Genomic DNA, 18,877 nt, shown 5'->3' with positions numbered 1-18,877 from the left:
AAAGCCTTGTGCCAAATCAGCACCCAAAACCTGTCTGAGACTCGAATGTTTTGTTTTTGGCAGCCCCTTGGTTATAAAAGGGGGTGGGGTAGGTGGCTACTTAACAGACGAGGAGGCAGAGGGGAGGGTGCTGAGAGTGCTGTGGTGGGGAGTATAGTGGGGTCTGTCCTGGGTCTGAAGATGGTGAATTCCACTTCTTTCTGAGGTCAGGTCGACCTAACATCCCCTAAAAACACAACAAAAAGCTACACTCTGGATGGATTCCCGGCCTGAAACTTAGAGACCACACACCACTCTACTGTATTTCACAACATGGTCAGCAGACCTGAATTGTGTGCAAACCCCCTAAAAGGCAAACCGGTTCTTGACCAATGGACCAACTCACCAGCTAACATAGCAGCAGCTGAGTTACTGCATGCAACTATAAAGCATGATACATAGATACATGTATTTCATTGATGCATAGACACACTGTGTTGACCCCATGAGGGAAAATGAAAGTATGAAGTGGAAGGTAGAGACAGTAAGGGACGAAGAAAGGAGACAGGGAGATAGGGAGGTAAAAAGGAAGAATGTAGAGAGACAGGGAGATACACAAGGATGGATGGAGAGAGACAGGGAGAGACGGAGGAAGGTAGAGGTGAATAAAGAGAATCAAGGAGTGACAGAGGGCGCTATGGTATGCATGAGTTGCTCCTCCTGGGTGGAGAAAGTTTGAAGAAGATTGTGAAAATGAAGTGAAATTCCACCTGGGAAACTCCCATTGCCATTGTGACACAGCACTCCACAGTACAGGGTACCTCAGTCATGGAGGAGAATGGGGGAGAGCACTGGTTAATTACTCCCCCCACCAACCTGGTGGGTTGGGAGTCGAACCGGCAACCTTCTGATGCCCTAACTGGCGCTTACACATAGGGTGCATTTATATGCAGTTCAGTTTTAAACTCGCCACTTCGTCAATGGGAGACACAGCACGATACCGATGTACTCAAGCACAAGTCTGATAGCCCAGCGCTACCTATACTGTGTGAGGCTTCGGGAGGGAGGTTTACTAACGTTCCACGTCACACTCTGCTAGTTGGCCTCCATTACATTAGCAGTGTGCTGTGTGCTCGTACTGACCTGGTCCATGTGTGTGTCGCTCCTTCGGGCCTGGCTCTCCCTGACCTCCAGCTGCTTGTTGAGGCGTGTCACCTTCTCCAGGAGTTCCAACACCGCGCTCCGGCTCTCCTCGCCGCGCGACTCGCTGCCGAAATGGGACAGCAGCCTCTTCACTGCCTTCTCGTCACACCTGAGGACACAGCAGCACACAAAACAATGTCTCTCTGTCTCTGGTTCTGGTTCTGATGCAGGGTTTGGGATGGGGAGTGTGGAATGCAGGATGTGGGATGTGAGGTGGGTTGCATTGTGGGACATTGCTGTAACGGTACCTGTCTCCGCAGCAGGAGAGCCTGGCGAGGATCCTCTTGACCTCGTCTACCTGCTTCTGCTGCTCCCCCGTCCAGCGCTCCTCCTCCTCATCCGACGCCGCCTGGCCCTCCACCGAGCGGAACAGCTGCTCCTCCACTGGACAGCCACAGGCACGGGGGAGAACAGATAAGCGATCACTTATTATGCACTTCTGTTTTCACTCACCGGATCAGCACTATAGATTAACTGATATGAATTTTACCCTGTCTAAGCGAGATAGTGAGGGGTAAATTTGAAGATTTTTTTTTATTTGTGTGGGGTAAATTTGAAGAAATTTGTGGCAAAATTACTGAAACGCCATTTTTGGACTTTTTTGCATTTTATTTTTGGAAAAGACTGTCCAGACGCCCTTTGATCTATGTGTGAATTCTTGCCTTTCAAATATTTTGAGAACATACTTGTTAAACCTATGTAAAATACATCTTGCAATGCAAAGCAATGTAATGCAAAATAAAAAATACAAAAATGTAAATTTCCCAATACATTTCCAGAATGCATACGTCGTTTTGCAATGAAGCTCTTCATGTACTGTATAGCTAAATACTGTACATGCTGTATTTCTTCTACTAACGCAGCACACACATTATACGAAAATATATTGCTGATTAAAATGTGTGTGCAATGCATGTTTTCTCAATTCAATCAATTAATGAGGAAAAGTAGGAACACAGTAAATGCTTCTTTGGTTATAGTACATAAATTCTGCAGCCATTTTTGCACTTGAGACATGAGCGCAGTGAAAATATAAAAGACATTCTATTCAATATAGTCCAATGTTATTCTCTTCTGTTCTAGGGCACTGTACTCCATTAGAAGTGTATGGCGCCTTACTGTTATCCGGGGAGGTTTCCGCATGGCCTGTGGGTGAGTGACGCGTCTGCCGGGTGTCCAGACAGCACCTCCTGTCCTCCCTGAACTGCTGATCTGCAGCCTCGCTGAAAGGCACACTGACTTTGGACACCTCCGACCTGCAGAAAAGAGGAAAAAAACGACTTTAAATCATTCATTACATTGATTTCTTTATACAGTTCTTTAGAAAGGCACACTCACTTTGGACACCTCCGACCTGCAGAAAGCAGAAAAATGACTTTAGAGCAGGGTTTCCCAAACTGTGGTGCGTGCACCCCTGGGGGTGCGCGGCCTGCCATAAGGGGGTGCGCGAGCTAAATAGAGCAATGGTGGATATGAGTTTTTATTGAAAAAGAGGTTTGGCCAAAACAACTGTGCATAATGTGCTGTGAATGCACAGTGAATCAGACTTGCGTGGCCATCAGCACATCAAAATATTCGCTTAGGGGGTGCGTGAACCACACTGAAATGTACAAGGGGGTGCGCATTCATTACGTCTGCACAGCTCTTTAGAATGCTGACACATGTCTCCACTGACATTGAATGGAGCCACCCCAATGTTCACTGTGCCGTCATGCCACATCCAGGTCCTCCATTAGGTAGTTCTACAAATAGGGCCAGATGTCCCGGTCCCAGGAAAAAAAAGGGCCCCAGAATTTGGAAGCCATTACATTGTGTGTGTTGCGAGTGGGTGCCTTTCAGATGATTTTGTCCTGGTCCCAGCAAAACCTGTCCATGGTCCCGGGCCACAATGTTCCACTATAATGTCCGCCTTGCTGAACATGATCCATAACTTCAAACACCTTGGGCCATGCCAAAGGAAAACCTAAAGCCTTCAGCGTTATAATTTACGACACTTGGTCATCATTGCAGGGTCTTAGGAAAACACAGCACCACTGTACCCGCAAAGGGACATGTTGAACTAATGCACTGTAGCAAGAAAATACTAAAATTAGGGGGATTCAGCAGTGCAGTGATTACGGGAATGTATTACAATAGGGAAACATATACCTATAGAGTAGACCTACATCTAATAGCCCAATATAATGTAAATACCCTTTCCCTAAATGCTTTTTCAGCCCCATTATAGTGTAATATATGACAATAGCAAGGCAATCATTTCCCTGGGAAATGTGTCTATAAAGTGAGAAATAGACTAAATGGCCGCATTGCGTAGCTTCAAAGGGAAGAGAAAGTAACATGAGATGCTTCTAATAATACACGCCCATAGCCACCATAATAATTTTATTGGCACATGGGATTTGGCCGTCTGAAGGCCTGCTTTGGCAGACCATAATTAAAACAAGACTCGGCAGCAGCTTTCGAGAGCTGCGTTTTTGAGGGATGGGTGCTCCGAGCGAGACTGATGTTTTCCTATGTTATCCTTGTGTTTCAAAGATAAATGAAAATGATGAGAAGCTTTGAGAGCCAAGGTTTTTTTTAAGAAAATCATAAAAAAAATGTAGAACAGAAATTAAATTGTGCTTTAACACGGCCTCTATCGTGGCATCGGTTTCTTATAACGAGAGAAAAATAAACACAATTTCAACCCAGAAACATGCATAGACACATAACAGATACACCATCATGTTGCTATCATTTTGAATTGTACAGTTGTTTCCCTGGCTTTTGACTATATAGGAGGGAAACACGATAGCGGGACATGCTGAAGCAGACAAGTAAGTGCTTCCAGATGACAGTGTCCTGCTGAGGGAGGAATAAAAAAAGAAAGAGACAGAGAGAGAAAGAGAGAGAGAGAGAGAGAGAGAGAGAGAGAGAGAGAGAGAGAGAGAGAGAGAGAGAGAGAGAGAGAGAGAGAGAGAGAGAGATTGGGGGGGGGTTGGAAATACCACCAAAGAGAAATTCATTTTCAGCAGTATGCATCCCGTGAGGGACCTGATCCAAATTATTCCGGCAGGCAGCACCTTACAACAGTACAACGGACATTATTCTCCTTCCCTGCACCAGAGGCGAAAAGGAAAACCTTGCCGTAAAACCTCCATAAATCTGTTAAGCGCAAAGTGCTACAAAGATCACGTCGTGGTACAGCAAAACGAGCTTGTGGGTACATGCGGCGCTCAGCAGCAGAGGTCAATAATTGGGGGGCCCCAGCTCAGCAATCAGTCAGAGGGGGATGCTGAGGTGTGAGTAGTGCCTGCTGGGAAACTGGAGGGGTGGTGGTGGTGGATGGGGGGTCTGGGGTGTTGGGGTATAGGGAGGAGGGCTGCAGGGAGATGTGATGTGCGCCTATAGACATACATATATATTATACATGCTGTACGTCTGGAATTGCAGCTGTTACACACAATAGCAAAGGGACCGCCCATCAGAGACACACACGCACGCACACACACGCACACACACACGCACACACACACACAACCTCAAAAGGAGTCTCCATGGGGACTTCTGGCTGCCAAAATTGGTTGTGTGCCCTCCCTCCCTCCCGAGCCGTGGTGGTGGTGGTGCTGCTTGTTTGGGGAGGGACGGGACGGCTGGCATGGAGGGAACACAGAACACTGTAACTAATTGAACTTTAATTGACAGGGCCTGTGGAGGTGCTGGCGTTGCTGGCGTTGCCTGGTGGGAGTGGGGGATGATGACGGGTGGTGAAGAGGATGCAGGGGTGGAGGAGGCCTATAGAACTGCATGGGGGAAGGAGAGATTTGGCTCAGTGGAGCTGTATGTAGTAGGGCCGTGTGGCGTCGAGCAGAATGAATGGCGGCTCTGCAGACCCACTCTGGGGAGTCTCTGGAGACAACGGGAGTACGCGTGCAAGCCAGACTCCCATAGACAAAAGAATCCGGAAGAAGCCTAGTTTTTGTGCCTTGTATTCCTTCAAGCCAAAAGGATGTCGATTTGAATCTCTCTCTCTCACTCTGTGCTGGAATATGGCATTTATTATGCAATTATTAAAAGTGTGTGTACATTTGTGTGTATGCATACTGTATGAGACTTGCTCAACTTGTGTGTGCAAGTTGTGTAGCCTTGGTGTGTGAATACAGTGTGAACCAACGTGTGTGTGTCCATGTATATGCATCGGTGTGTGTGTGTGTGTGTGTGTGTGTGTGTGTGTGTGTGTGTGTGTGTGTGTGTGTGTGTGTGTGTGTGTGTGTGTGTGTGTGTGTGTGTTTGTGTGTGTGTTTGTGTGTGTGTGTGAGTTGTGTTAATTGACGTACATACAGTACATGTGCAAGCAGTTGTAGGCTAGGGGTTATCAGATCGCTCATGAATGAAACGTATATATGCACAGATGCTCGGATGAAAGCTCTGGGTAATCGCCAAGGACTAAAATTTACTGCGCGACATTCGAGGCTATCAAAACACACACACACACACACACACACACACACACACACACACACACACACACACACACACACACACACACACACACACACACACACACACACACACACACACACACACACACACACACACACACACACACACACACACATGCATGCATGCACAACCACACACACACACACACACACACACACACACACACACACACACACACACACACACACACACACACACACACACACACACACACACACACACACACACAAATAAAAGTCAAAGTAGACAGAGGATTTCAGACACCTGAACCCTTTCCAGGCATTTTGGGGTTTTGCTGCAAACCCAAGCCAGCGTGCACTTGGCCTAGAAGTATCTGGACTGGTGAACTGTCTAGCTAATGCTGAATGGAAAAATTACATCAAGAGGTTTTTTTTTAGGCGATTACAAAATATGACTATTTCATAACCTTCATTTCTCATGCTGAAAAATGCCTTCCCTTTCTTCAAGTCGATAAAAATAACATCAACTTACACAGCTCATAACAGCTATTTCCAAGCATGTTATGTCACCCAAGGTCTGTCTGGTCTAAAAAAAGGGTGGGGAATGGCTTTGGTGACATGGACTACATTTGCATGCAACATGGCCTCTGCCGGCCCACGTTTTCCATTGGGCCAAACAGTGTTTCCATAGTGGCCTGCTCTCTGTATTGTCTACAGATGTCACAGAGGAAACGGAGCAATGCACATAAAAATTGCAGTGTTAATTCAACACTTAGGGAGTCCATTTAATATCTTCTAGAGTGTATTTGGTCCCAGAGTTCTCTCTAAGTGTTGAAGTAACACTGCGTCAGAGAGACTGGATAATACTCAGAGAATCTCTGACTGCGTTTTTACTGTGGATGCTCTGCACAAGTCTAGAGAACGAGCATGAAAGACGCACTCATTCACTCACTCACTCATTCACTCACTCACTCTCTCAGCAGTCATCTGGCATACGTTAGCTGTCCCGTCGTTGTTAATTCCCCTTTCTTTGATTTCCACGCTTTATGTTGCCGAAAGGCATACCTGACATCACATGAGCCGAGCTTTGCGGAGGAGGCAAACAGAGAATTTGGCACAGGCCGTGCTAAACATAACTGTTTTTTTTTCTTCTCAAGGACTTTATTTACAATGACTGTGTCCTGATGTTTATGCATGCACATTTCCTATTGGATTCTAATGGGAATTTTGCATGCTTACCATAAGAAGCAGGACGTGGCCATTTTGACTTATACTCTCTGCTCTGTTTGTCAAGGATTTTTTTAATAGGAAACCGAAGACGTGCGTCAAAAGATTTAGCAAACAAGCCAAAGGAGTGAGGCTCGATATTCATGTGGACATTTCCAGAGCATTCCGCACAGGCTGTGCTTGTTGCATCCATCCAGGCACCGCTCGACTTGAGCCCAGGAAAATAACTGATGTGCAAAACTAATCATGGAAACTCTGGGCACAGGAACGAGGATGTTTAAAATGACTAAAGCCAGGTTTAACTTCAACCAAAGCCAAGCTTCTCTTCTGCTCAGGTATATATATGATAAAAGTAATAAATGTTTTTTACCTGGAGGCAAATCAGATAGGAAATACATTATCTTGAGGCAAAACACATTATATTACCATGTCTGTTTGTTCTTACACACTTTGACTTAGTGAAAGGAAATTAAAAGCTAAGGACTAGCCTGTATCTTTGACTGGAGAACACAAACTAATTATGGAAGTACATGGCTGGTCGATCTTAATCTATATGCCTTCTTTACCCTGCCCCTGGGAGAGAAGGCCTGCGCCCATTGATTTACTTTCTCTCTTTCAGCAGGAAAACAAAGGGCACTATAGGCCAAAGCAGAAACAGATGCAGCGGCCGAAAGAAAGGGAGGTGAAGAGACCCCAACAAGCACCCCCACCCCCAAGCCTCCACCAGCAACATTAATATTTGATCAATGCAAGGCTCCTCCAAAGATCTGTCGGCTGACAGACTCTCTCGGCCTTGTCTGGCCTGTGTGTAGCAGCACCCCCACCGTAAGTAAAAAAACTGCCATCATTTTCTCTGACCTGACCCCCGAATCACCTCCCATGTCACCCCCAGAGCCACAAGCACTTTAACTCAGCGGATTACAGCGTTGAGGTATTCATAACAGGGTCTTGTGTTATGGTTGCTGAGGCAGGGGCAGGGGCAGGGGCAGGGGCAGGAGCAGGGGTAAAGAGAGCAAGGGAGCAGTGGTAGGACGTGAGCGATGGGGCGGGTCTGGACTGGACTGGTGGGCCGGTGAGAGCCCAGCTGCTCGTGGTTAGAGAGCGAGGAGGACACCAAGGGCCACTTCCTGTGTTTATTAGAAGGGGAAGGCTGAACTACCGTCCCGTACACCCCCCACCCCCCAACAACACTCCTCTCCTCTGAGCTCAAGCATCCCTCCCCATGCCTCCAGTGAGTCCAAACACTCAGGTCAGAGCGGTCTCAGAACAATGAATGGATGAAACCATCCAGCAATGAGCACGAGAATCTCTTGTGACAGTTTGGAAACATGGCGTCAACTGGAACTAAATAAGACAACAACAACAACAAAAACCTGAAAATAACACTGAGTCTTGTTCTGCTCCAGTCAGGGGGTGAGCGTGGACAAAAGCACCTTGAGCACCCGAAACCACTACTCTCACATTGGAAACTGAATGGCCATGGCTGTAGTTGAGTTATTGGAAGCTGTTAGCCTTCCCAGGCCCTTGAGTGGCCTGCATGGGGCCCCCAAGACGCTGTCTGTGCAGCAGCCTGTTGGCTAGCTGCGCCTCAGTCTCCACGGTGCCATCAATCAGACCTTGGGTGCAGCTTAGAGTGGGCGCACGTGAGGCTTAGGACGGAGATAACAAGAGATACAAGAGATAACCTACATTTTGCGGGGCTGACAGCAGGATGTGCCTCTCTCAAAGCCAAGGGCAAGTAGGAAAAGATGTGGTCTTTTTTCGTGCAATGTTTGGGACCATGAGCTTGTCATAAATATGGTTGAAAGAGGACTGTAGGCCAACCCAGATGAGTAAACCTCCTTAGAAAAACAACCAAAGAGGGAAAAAAACAAAAGAAATGGTGGAAACGAGACAGCATTGAGTTAGAGGGAGTGGCAGAGAGTTCAGGGTAGTTTCAAGGTGGGTTCCCAAGGCTCTTATGAAAATTTTGTGTGGCTTTTTTTTTCTCGCTTGTGCTCAGCTCACCACCGTTGGTGCAGTCATGCTGATGTAGGCAGAGTGTGTTGGAGGTTTTGAGGAGGGGGGCTGGTGGGGTGGGGGTGGGAAAGGGGAACTTTTCCAAGTCTGAAAAGGAGCCCATTTGGCCAACAAGGGGTTTGAAGCCAGTGCAAGAACAACAGAGCCATAAAACAGAACACCTCCTGCTTTCAGACATCTTGAGAGAGAGAGAGAGAGAGAGAGAGAGAGAGAGAGAGAGAGAGAGAGAGAGAGAGAGAGAGAGAGAGAGAGAGAGAGAGAGAGAGAGAGAGAGAGAGAGAGAGAGAGTCCTGTCAATACAATAAGTTGGATACAATTTCATCAGCAAAGGGTGAAACAGGACAGCTAAGTCCATACACTGCACTATAATTGCTGGTAATAAGGGTTTATTTTTCTCACTCTAGAATTCCTCTTGCATCGTCTTCAGTTGATTTAGGTATTATATTCTGTTGGCTTTTGGACCTTTGGGATGAGTCCTAGGCTTACATAATAAGAAAACTGTTGCCACAGCTGAGCACTTGACTGCGCTACTTTCTTTAGTGAGGTAACACCATGAGACCATTTTGTTTATGTAGCCCCCCACCAACCCCAAACCCCAGCCCCATTTTATTGCAAAATCCCTGCCTCTCATTTCAGTATGCAAGATGGCTGTCAGATCTTTTATAAAAAAGATTTTAAGACATGGCATTATAAATTTGCTGTTACCAGAAGGGCAATGGCCAGGTTGCGGTGCATTACTAAAGGCCCTGAGTTATGTCATAGTAGTAGTACTGTGGTAGTTAACTTTTCGATGACTATTACAGCGTGTCACTGGAGTTACGGCGTGCATTAAGGGGCTACCAAATGTGGTTACTTATTTTTTAAAGACACTTACTTACTTAGCTGATATATTATCATACACACACCACAGCTTCACCAATAACAACAAACCACTCAAGAATGCCCCACCCCCCACACCCTCCCTGGACCCGCCCACTCAGCATTTATGTCAATGAACCATGCCACCAGGGCCGCTGCTAGCTTTGGCTGGGCCTGGGACAAAGACATTTGAAAGGGCCCCAAGCCCGATCAATATGATGTAACGAGGATCCAATTCTGGGCCCCTCTCTCCCTGGGCCAGGGACAAGTGAACCCTTTGTCCCCACCCTGTTGGCTTCCCTGCATGCCACAGAAGAGCCCCTGACATGTTTTCTCTCACTTGTTGAGTACCGGCCAGGCATTATTTATGACCGAAACCTCAGAACAAATAAAGTCAACAACGCTGGTGGCAGAGGCCATTTTTTGTTTTGTTTTCTCTCTCCCCCACTTCCACTTCTCTCCTCAACCTGACTTTTCCTGCTCTGCTCTGCTCTGCTCTGTGGAGCAGCCCCGGACATCCATCTCTGGAGGTTGAGGTGACAGGACCCGGAGAACAAACAGGCGAGTGTTTGCCTCTCTTCCCCCAGATGGCGAGCTCTTTGAGCTGCTCTGCTCTCCTCTCTTCTGCCTCTCTGCTCTCCTCCCTCTCTCCCTCCCTCCCTCCCTCCCTCTCTCCATCACCCCCCCCCCCCCATTCCACCCCTCCTCTCTCTCTCTTCTCCACTGTTTCGCCTTCGTTTTTGTTCCTCTTCCAACACTTTCCATTGTCCACAGGCCTGGCCTGGCCGGCTCACAGCTTCATCAATGGCCCCAGCTGATTCAAGAGGTCTGTTTCTCTCTCCTTCTTTCCCTCTGTGTCTCTCTCTCTCGCTCTCTCTCTCTGTCCATTTGCTCCTCATTGGCTTTTAAGGGCCTGGGGGCGAAAAGGTGCTGCTCGTTATTCCCAATGGTAATGAACTCAAGCTCGTTTCTCTTCTGTCTGTTTCCACCAGCTGACCACCCAGAAAACACACACACACACACACACACACACACACACACACACACACACACACACACACACACACACACACACACACACACACACACACACACACACACACACACACACACACACACACACACACACAGGCAATGCACGCACACACACAGGCACCCACACGCAAGCAAGCAAGCACACGCGCGCGCGCACACACACACACACACACACACACATGCGCACGCGCACACACACACACACCAGCCTCCCCCCGCTTCCTGAAGTAGTTAAAAGGCAACATGGTCCAGGAGATGTTATGCAACAGTCGGCCCCACAGTCTTGCCGGTGAAGATGCTTTTTGTCTGCACAAAATGGGCAGATTTCCCTTTTTCACATGTGTCTGGTATTCACATCATCATGTGTCAGATAAAAAACCTGTTTGCGAAAATACCCAAGTGCACATCAGTTCTCTGCTCAGATTTATATTTTGGCAAAGCTGTTAGGCAACAGACAGACAAAAACACATTTTTTCAGTATATCTTCCCAGAAGAACTCCAGTTGAGCGATCTGTTATGCAACTAGAGGAATATCTTTTTGGTGGTTTTGAATCAGGTGAAGACAGCTGGACTTTTAGACGATCAAGGTTTTAATAGGAATCACTCCCGTCTCCCCAGGAAAAGACACTCATCTCTGTCTGTGTCTTTCCCCTCTCTCTCTCTCTCTCTCTCTCTCTCTCTTCTCTTTCTCTTTCTCTTTCTCTTTCTCTTTCTCTTTCTCTTTCTCTCTCTCTCTCTCTCTCTCTCTCTCTCTCTCTCTCTCTTCTCTTTCGCGGTGCTGGAAGTACTTACACATTTTGTGAAGCTCAGCCTCCAAGCAACTTCTCTGTAATCATTGTTCTAGCATGCCCCTTTTTTCGATGATGCATCACAGGAGAGACTTAACTCAATGAAAGTAGAAACTTTTTAATCTAATTAAAGTTTTGCAGACCTGTCTTTTATACCACACTTAACAGCTCAGCATCCTGGCGACACATGATCCTCAAACTACCCCTCTTTCTCAGCCATCCACACACACACAAAAAAAATCGTCCCACCCTCTCTATGCAAAAATGTTCCTGACAGCTACCGCCGGCAGAAATTGAGGATAATTAGTTTATTATGAAACCCTTTGATGTGGCTTTGGGGTTAAGAGTGGATGCAGGCGACACACACACTTACACACACACTTACACACACACACACACACACACACACACACACACACACACACAAATGCAGAACACACACACACACACACACACACACACACACACACACACACACACACACACACACACACACACACACACAAATGCAGAACACACACACACACACACACACACACACACACACACACACACACACACACACACACACACACACACACACAAATGCAGAACACACACACACACACACACACACACACACAAACACAAACACATACACACACACACACACACACACACACACACACACACACACACACACACACACACACACACACACACACACACACACACACACACACAGCAAAGCAGATGGAGACAGATGGAACGGTTCAAAAGCTGAGGTGGTGGAGATGAAACTACAGTACGTGTGTTCATATGCTCGCCATCATGTGCTGAGTGCTAAGAGGGATGAGTGTGTGCAGGGAAGCCAACAGGGGGGACAAAGGGGACACTTGTCCCGGGCCCAGGGACAGAGGGGCCCCCAGAACTGGGTTCTCATTACATTGTATGTATTGGGTGAGTGGCCCTTTCAGATGACTTTGTCCTGGGCCCAGCCTAAGCTATCAGCAGCCCTGAGTGTGTGCATATGCAGAGCAGCACAGGCCACGGGGAATATGAGCGGAGCTTTCTTGCCAACATGAAGGGGAAAGGAAAGGAATTTTTAAAGGCTCTGGGGGTCTAGTGTTTCAACTGCACAGCTTTGGTGGCAGATGGAGGTGCAATAGTGGATGTTGTGTGGTGGGAGGGCTGAGGAGGTGGGGAATGAAGAAAGAAAGAAAGAAAAAAGAAAAGTCGCTAAGTCTGAGCGACAGCAGAGAGAGAGAGACAGACAGACAGACAGAGAGGGAGACAGACAGACAGAGAGAGAGGGAGGTAGACAGTCAGAGAGATAGGAAGACAGACAGACAGAGACAAAGAGAGGGAGAAATGCAGAGAAAGAGACAGACAGAGAGAGAGAGAGAAAGAGAGAGAGATACAAACAACAAAGAAAAAGAACAGAAAGGTGGAAAAAGAAAAATGAGCAGCCAGCGGATGGACGGACAGACGGACGGACACACCTCTCTGCTCAGATAAAAGGCGTGGGGCCCGCTCGGTGACCGTGGTGGGCCGATCAGACGGTGACCCTGCCGTGCGTGACCGAGAGAGGAGTCCCCGTTGCCCCTGGCAGCCTCATCAAAAGGCTTCCTCCCTCCCTGGCTTTAACCGTTCACAGTCTGGGGACAGGAGGGGGAGGGACGGATGGGGGAGATAGGACAGGAGGGAGGGGACGGCAGTGTGTGTGCGTCCCTGCATACTGGACATACTCCATCCTGGCCTCACTGATAGCCCCACCACTTTACTGTTCCCAGTTTGGGGACAGGAGTGGCAGGGAGGGATGTAGGGATGTAGGAAGCAGAGATGTCAAAGGTAAAAGTGAAAGTTAACCCCTTAGCGCAGAGCCTGTTATAACCTTACTGTCACAAAGACTGTAATGGCTATGTCTTAATCTTTTACTTAGGCTCTCGGTGCTGTCATAGCAAGTTACATAGCAATAGTTATGACAAACAAACAGCAAAAAGTGAATAGGCCCGCTGGCGACCCCATCTGCAGTACGAGGCTACAAAAAACAACAAGAAACACGGCTTCCTTACAACACAGGTGACTTATTTGAGTAGCCAGTAGACCTGTGTTTTTTTTTCCTTTTCGATGAGCTGATTCTGCGCTGGTTGGATTCAGTTTGAGGTGGGTTCTTGTCGGATTTTAGCGGTTTTTAAGTAACAACACAGTCTATCTACTTCATCAGGTAGAATTAAGTAAATGGTGTAACAGCTATGTTATATCACATGCTAGTGTTGTACTTACACCAAGAATTTACTTTTACTTCTACTTTTGATACCTCAGGTAGGAGGGGAGGTAGCTGGAGGAAGCAAGGGGATAGAAGTCTGTGTGTGTGTCCCTACTGGATGCACTCCCTCCTGGCCACACTTGACTAGGCTACCTCTCCGGCCTTTACTGCTCACGGTCTGGGGATAGGAGGGAGGGATGGAGGGAGGGATAGAGGGAGGGATGGAGGTAGGGATAGAGGGAGGAAGAGGATGGTAGTGTGTTTGTGTGTCCCTGCTGGATGTCCCTTCTGGTCTCAATTGACTGTCCCCCCCCCTTCAATACGGCCTGGTCTGCTCTGGTCTGCCCACGCACTGAGCGATTTTCTTCCGTAGGGAGGGTAAGCGGATGAGGAGTTCAGCTTCCTCTCGCTCTGATCTTCAAACCATCAAACATCGCTGAGAGGAGTGCAGTGATCATTCCTTGTTCCTCTCTCTCTCTCTCTCTCTCTCTCTCTCTCTCTCTCTCTCTCTCTCTCTCCCTCTCTCCCTCTATTTATCTATCTATCTCTCTCCCCATCTCTCTTTGTGTGTGTGTGTAAATGTGTGTGCGTGAGCGTGAATGTGTGTGGTGGGTGTTTTAATACATGTGTTTACAGCATGTGTGTATTCAAAAGTCTTGGACCACGTGTTTCTTGCACAATGCTTTAATTCAAAAGAAAGTTAAATGTGTGTGCACACATCTGTCCGTCTGTTATGTGCACATATGCAGAAGAAGAAGACTGATGGAACTCCTAATAAGGGCCGCTGACAGCTTTGGCTGGGCCCAGGACAAAGTAGTCTGAAAGGGCCCCCCGGCCAAATACATACAATGTAATGAGGACCCAATTCTGGGGCCCCTCTCTCCCTGGGCCCGGGACAACTGTCCCCTTTGTCACCCCTGTCAGCACCCTTGCTCCTAATATTGATTTTCATGTCCAGCCTTTTGGCAGCATATGCTGCGTCCCAGACCTTAAAGGGCACTAATGGAAGCTCAGTTACACCAGGAACATGTGGCTGCCGGAACCAAAACCACATCTCCAACAAGCCAAATCCAACGAATCCATATGGGAAAGTTTGCTGAAAGTTTTCTCATGTCCATAAACTCCTCGTTGTCTTTTTGGTCTCCCAAAAAGTTTTAACTTCCATGTGTAGCTTAGGTCAGGTGCTGTTGACGGCAGCATCACTTAAGCAAAATTCAGCATGAGGAAGTTTGTCCGCACAACGCTTGGCTTTTGCACAGTGTCTTATTAAGAACAAATAACACTTTTTTCCCCCCAGTGTCATCAGGTTTGGGATGAAAACCTCTTTTGTGTTCCTACGACTTCATGACTTGAGTTTACATTCCCTTGTCTCATGTGAAGGGGAACGGTTTCATGACTGTACTTGACCCCTTAGCGTATAATTTACCCAGAACTCAAGCGGACAACAGAGAGAGGAGTCTGACTGTTAACGGGCCATAAAGTTCTCTGAGGGTCTCCAAGGTCTCGTGGTTTACACTACGTGGTGATAATCCTATGGTTGCCACTGAGCAAAAACAACCAAAGAGGAGTCAAAAGGGTCAACTGAACCTTGCGCTCCTCTCATAGCTATGTAACCTATGTAATATATGAGCTCTGGGTTAGAGCCTTTGAGCACTTGCTTCACTGATTAATTCTAAACTGTTTCACAACACCGCCAATTAAAAGTAATTACTCTAGCAGTGATAAGAATATGGGGAAATGGCGGAGCGAAAGAAGAGATAAGCGAATGGTTTTGATAAACGGCAATAAATCTGCCATTGATGTCATGGTTGCTTAAAACAAAACAGAAACAGTTGGAGGGGGTTACAAAACAAAGTGGTTAACTGTTAACTTACGACTCCAGCAGTCAGGGCCATGTAAATCCTAGCCCTGAAATCCCTGAAGTGATCTGAAGTGCTGCTTTCTGTGTTTGTGAAACTCTGCACTCTCGGTGACCTACTCTGAGGAGGAAGAGATTTGTGATTAAAATGGCTGTCTTAGCATTCCATCAAAATCCAAAGGTTTGTCTCGGCGTTCCAATGAATTCCATAGGCGATAACCTCGTTAGACAAAATGCAGGTGGATTGGCTTGGAAGCATGAACCATGATGAAACCGCTATTTGTTTGATTACTTTAGACTTGGCCGTGTGTACACACTACATACTACATCACTACTAAGATAAAATAAAGTCAAAAGTAGGCCATTTCTTAATGGCAGTGCTCAAGCACAGTCCATTCAGGCAGCAGCTGACAACTAGCCTGCATGAGTATGTAGGCCTACAACCTATGCGTGTTATTAAGTATGTGACCAAGACAGCGAGTGCGAGAATGCTCCTAGACCAGTTGCTAGGATACAACCGTGGGGAGTGTTCGCCTATTATTTGGCGAGCAGAGAGAGTGCCAGAGAGACTGTTTGAAGACGGATGGGAACTTTTCAGTGTGTTTAGGTCAGGGCTTTCTTGGCTGAAAAGAGGAGCTTCTGCTGATGTGTCAACCCCATTGTGCCACTGAATGAATTATTTGGCTTAAGAACATCAATGGGGGCCTAGCGCTGAGAGCAGGGCCCTCCCCTTTGGCTGCCGAGGAACTTTGCATACGTTTAGAAAGAGCCGTGAAAGGGTCGGAGGAATGTGTGTGTGTGTGTGTGTATGTTATTGTGCTCCTGAAGGTTTCAATCAGCAGACACCTCCTCGCTGCACTGGGGGAACTGTGTCAAGAAAAAGCCCCCAATCATGTTGATGTTACAGAAATGTTTTCTCTTTCATGACTTGACATGACTCCGTGTAACACACAGCTGACACTCATATAAGCATGTATATGGCTGAGTACAGAAGTGATGTCATCTTGTTTCAGGCAGAAAGAGAGAGAGAGAGAGAGAGAGAGAGAGAGAGAGAGAGAGAGAGAGAGAGAGAGAGAGAGAGAGAGAGAGAGAGCGTAAAGTACCCTAAAGATAGTTTCTGTTTCTAGTTTACGCCATTCTGTTTTGACTGACTACAAAACAAAACACAAAACATATTTTGCTTTTCTTCAAAGCCGCAGACTTTCATTCTGTTTTACTTTGAAAACTGTGCCACACACCTTCCCAACTGTATGATGTTAAGCAGTTATCAAGTTCAGACAGCATGACAGGAAAAAGAAATGAATAGGCTCTGATGTAGTAGCAGAGCTGGTATACCCTGCTTAAAGGGGAGACATTTAGAAACTCTGCTATAATATATCATAATTTCCCACAGTCCAGGACACACGTATTACTTAAGTGAAATACGACTCTTAGCACCCAAAAACACTCTGTGTGGTATACATCACCCTGTACTTAACATTACTGATGGCTTTCACTGTCAGAAATCAAAGCGCTTTCACTAACATAGTAACTAGAGGTGAACCTCAGAGGGCTATCTTTGCAATCGCATGCCAGCACTTGGCAGCGTTTGAACAGAACGTTCAGATGTTTGAAATGGCTTCCTTCATCCCCTAAATTGTACAGTGTATAAATGGATGCTTTTTTGGGAGTGTAAAGTCCCTTTTTGGACGTGCTAATGAGGCTTTTTGCATTTGTTTTCTTTTATTTTGGAATTAATCGAGATGGATGGTTGAGAATTTTTGCTGTAATTTGCACTGTAAAAACGGTGGCTGCATCAATCTGTGTGTCTTAAAACAGTGAGCATGAGAGAGAGAGAGAGAGAGAGAGAGAGAGAGAGAGAGAGAGAAAGAGACAGAGACAGAGAGAGAACAAGAGAGTACCTTCACCCAAAAAAACACATCACAGTTTTGAAGGACCTTCCATCTTCTCCCAGACCGCCAAAGAGGTGAATGCTAACAAACACTTCCTGAGCTGATTACAGCTAGGGAGTCGGAAAAGCCAAACAGGTTGCAGACATTATATAAACAGTTATGTGCACGAGGGGTTCAATGACACACTATAAAAGTAAAACACCCCTAAAAAATGAGCAGTTTCCAACAGTAGCGGCGAGAACGCTGTCTGCCACACACATGGCCTATTAAAACCAACCCAAACAAAACAAGGCTAAAAATCTCGAGTGGGACCACATCAAGCATACCTAAATTGCATGTGTGCTAGCGTACTTTTCCAGGCCTTCTGCCAGTGACAGACCTGCACGCTAGCTCGCCGTGTATACCTCTCCGGGGGAGGCCGAGCTGTTTAGACACAAAACACATTAACGAAACTAATGTAGTAATTGAGACTGGGCCCACGATGGGTTTCGAACCGTTCCTCCCCAGTTTCCCGTTACTCTGACGTTTTGGATGGGGCACAAGTACAGCTTTGTGAAAGTTTAACTGAGCAGGGCATCAGCACTGTTCGGGTCTGCTTTCCAAACATTGCTGCAGAATATCTTAATAAACACATTACGTTTCCATTGCATTTTCCTTCGTCACTTAGGGGGAGAGCAATAAAAAGAAGGTATTAAGTTCTGTGGGGTATAACCATAGACAAATGAAATATTTACCAATTATCCATTCTTGGGATTACCTTAAAGCCCATCACTAATACACAACAGAGGAAACTGCATTTCTTTCAAAAAGCAATTCACTAACAGCAACAATAAAGGGTTTCTTTATACCAGGGGTGGGGAACCTTTTTCATTCGAAGGGCCACTTCAAATTCATCCGAGGGCCGTAAAAGTCCTCCGAGGTCCGTACTATGAACACAAACCAGGATATCTCCCTGCACTTTAGGCCTATATTGAAGGTGGCCACCTTTAAAACAGACCCCAACTTCTCTAGGTCCACTGAATATAACTTAATTGTATTGTAAATGTTTTTTCTCAGATTCCTTTACAAAATATGTCATATTTCATGTGATGCTGCATAACATTAACATTATATCGGGGGCCGGATAAAACGGCCTCAAGGCCCGCAAACGGCCCTCGAGACATAGGTTCCCCACCCCTGCTTTAGACCCTTTTCCTGAAATGCAAATTGGCCATGAAGGGGCAACATACAGACATTAAGGTTAGGAGGGCACTGCGGCACCCAGAAGACAAACACTTGAGGTGCAGAGTTTTTTGGTTTGTTTTTTTCTGCTACTTATTTCATGTTAT

The 18,877-nt window shown here is 46.6% G+C and overlaps 1 protein-coding gene across 1 annotated transcript in view; it reads right to left on the bottom strand.

Moving 5' to 3' along the window:
* The window catches only part of efcc1 (EF-hand and coiled-coil domain containing 1), a 29,441-nt gene that overhangs the window by 8,145 nt on the left and 2,419 nt on the right, over positions 1–18,877 (bottom strand). The window contains exons 3-5 of the mRNA XM_063215804.1: positions 2,302–2,438; positions 1,431–1,566; positions 1,123–1,291 (exon numbers count right to left, since the gene is read on the bottom strand). Coding sequence (XP_063071874.1) covers positions 1,123–1,291; positions 1,431–1,566; positions 2,302–2,438 — 442 coding nt within the window. The remainder of the gene's footprint in view (positions 1–1,122; positions 1,292–1,430; positions 1,567–2,301; positions 2,439–18,877) is intronic.

This window comes from Engraulis encrasicolus, chromosome 14 (assembly GCF_034702125.1).
Source record: "Engraulis encrasicolus isolate BLACKSEA-1 chromosome 14, IST_EnEncr_1.0, whole genome shotgun sequence".
In the NCBI taxonomy this organism is placed as follows: Eukaryota; Metazoa; Chordata; class Actinopteri; order Clupeiformes; family Engraulidae; genus Engraulis; species Engraulis encrasicolus.
This window is presented reverse-complemented; position numbering and strand designations above follow the sequence as displayed.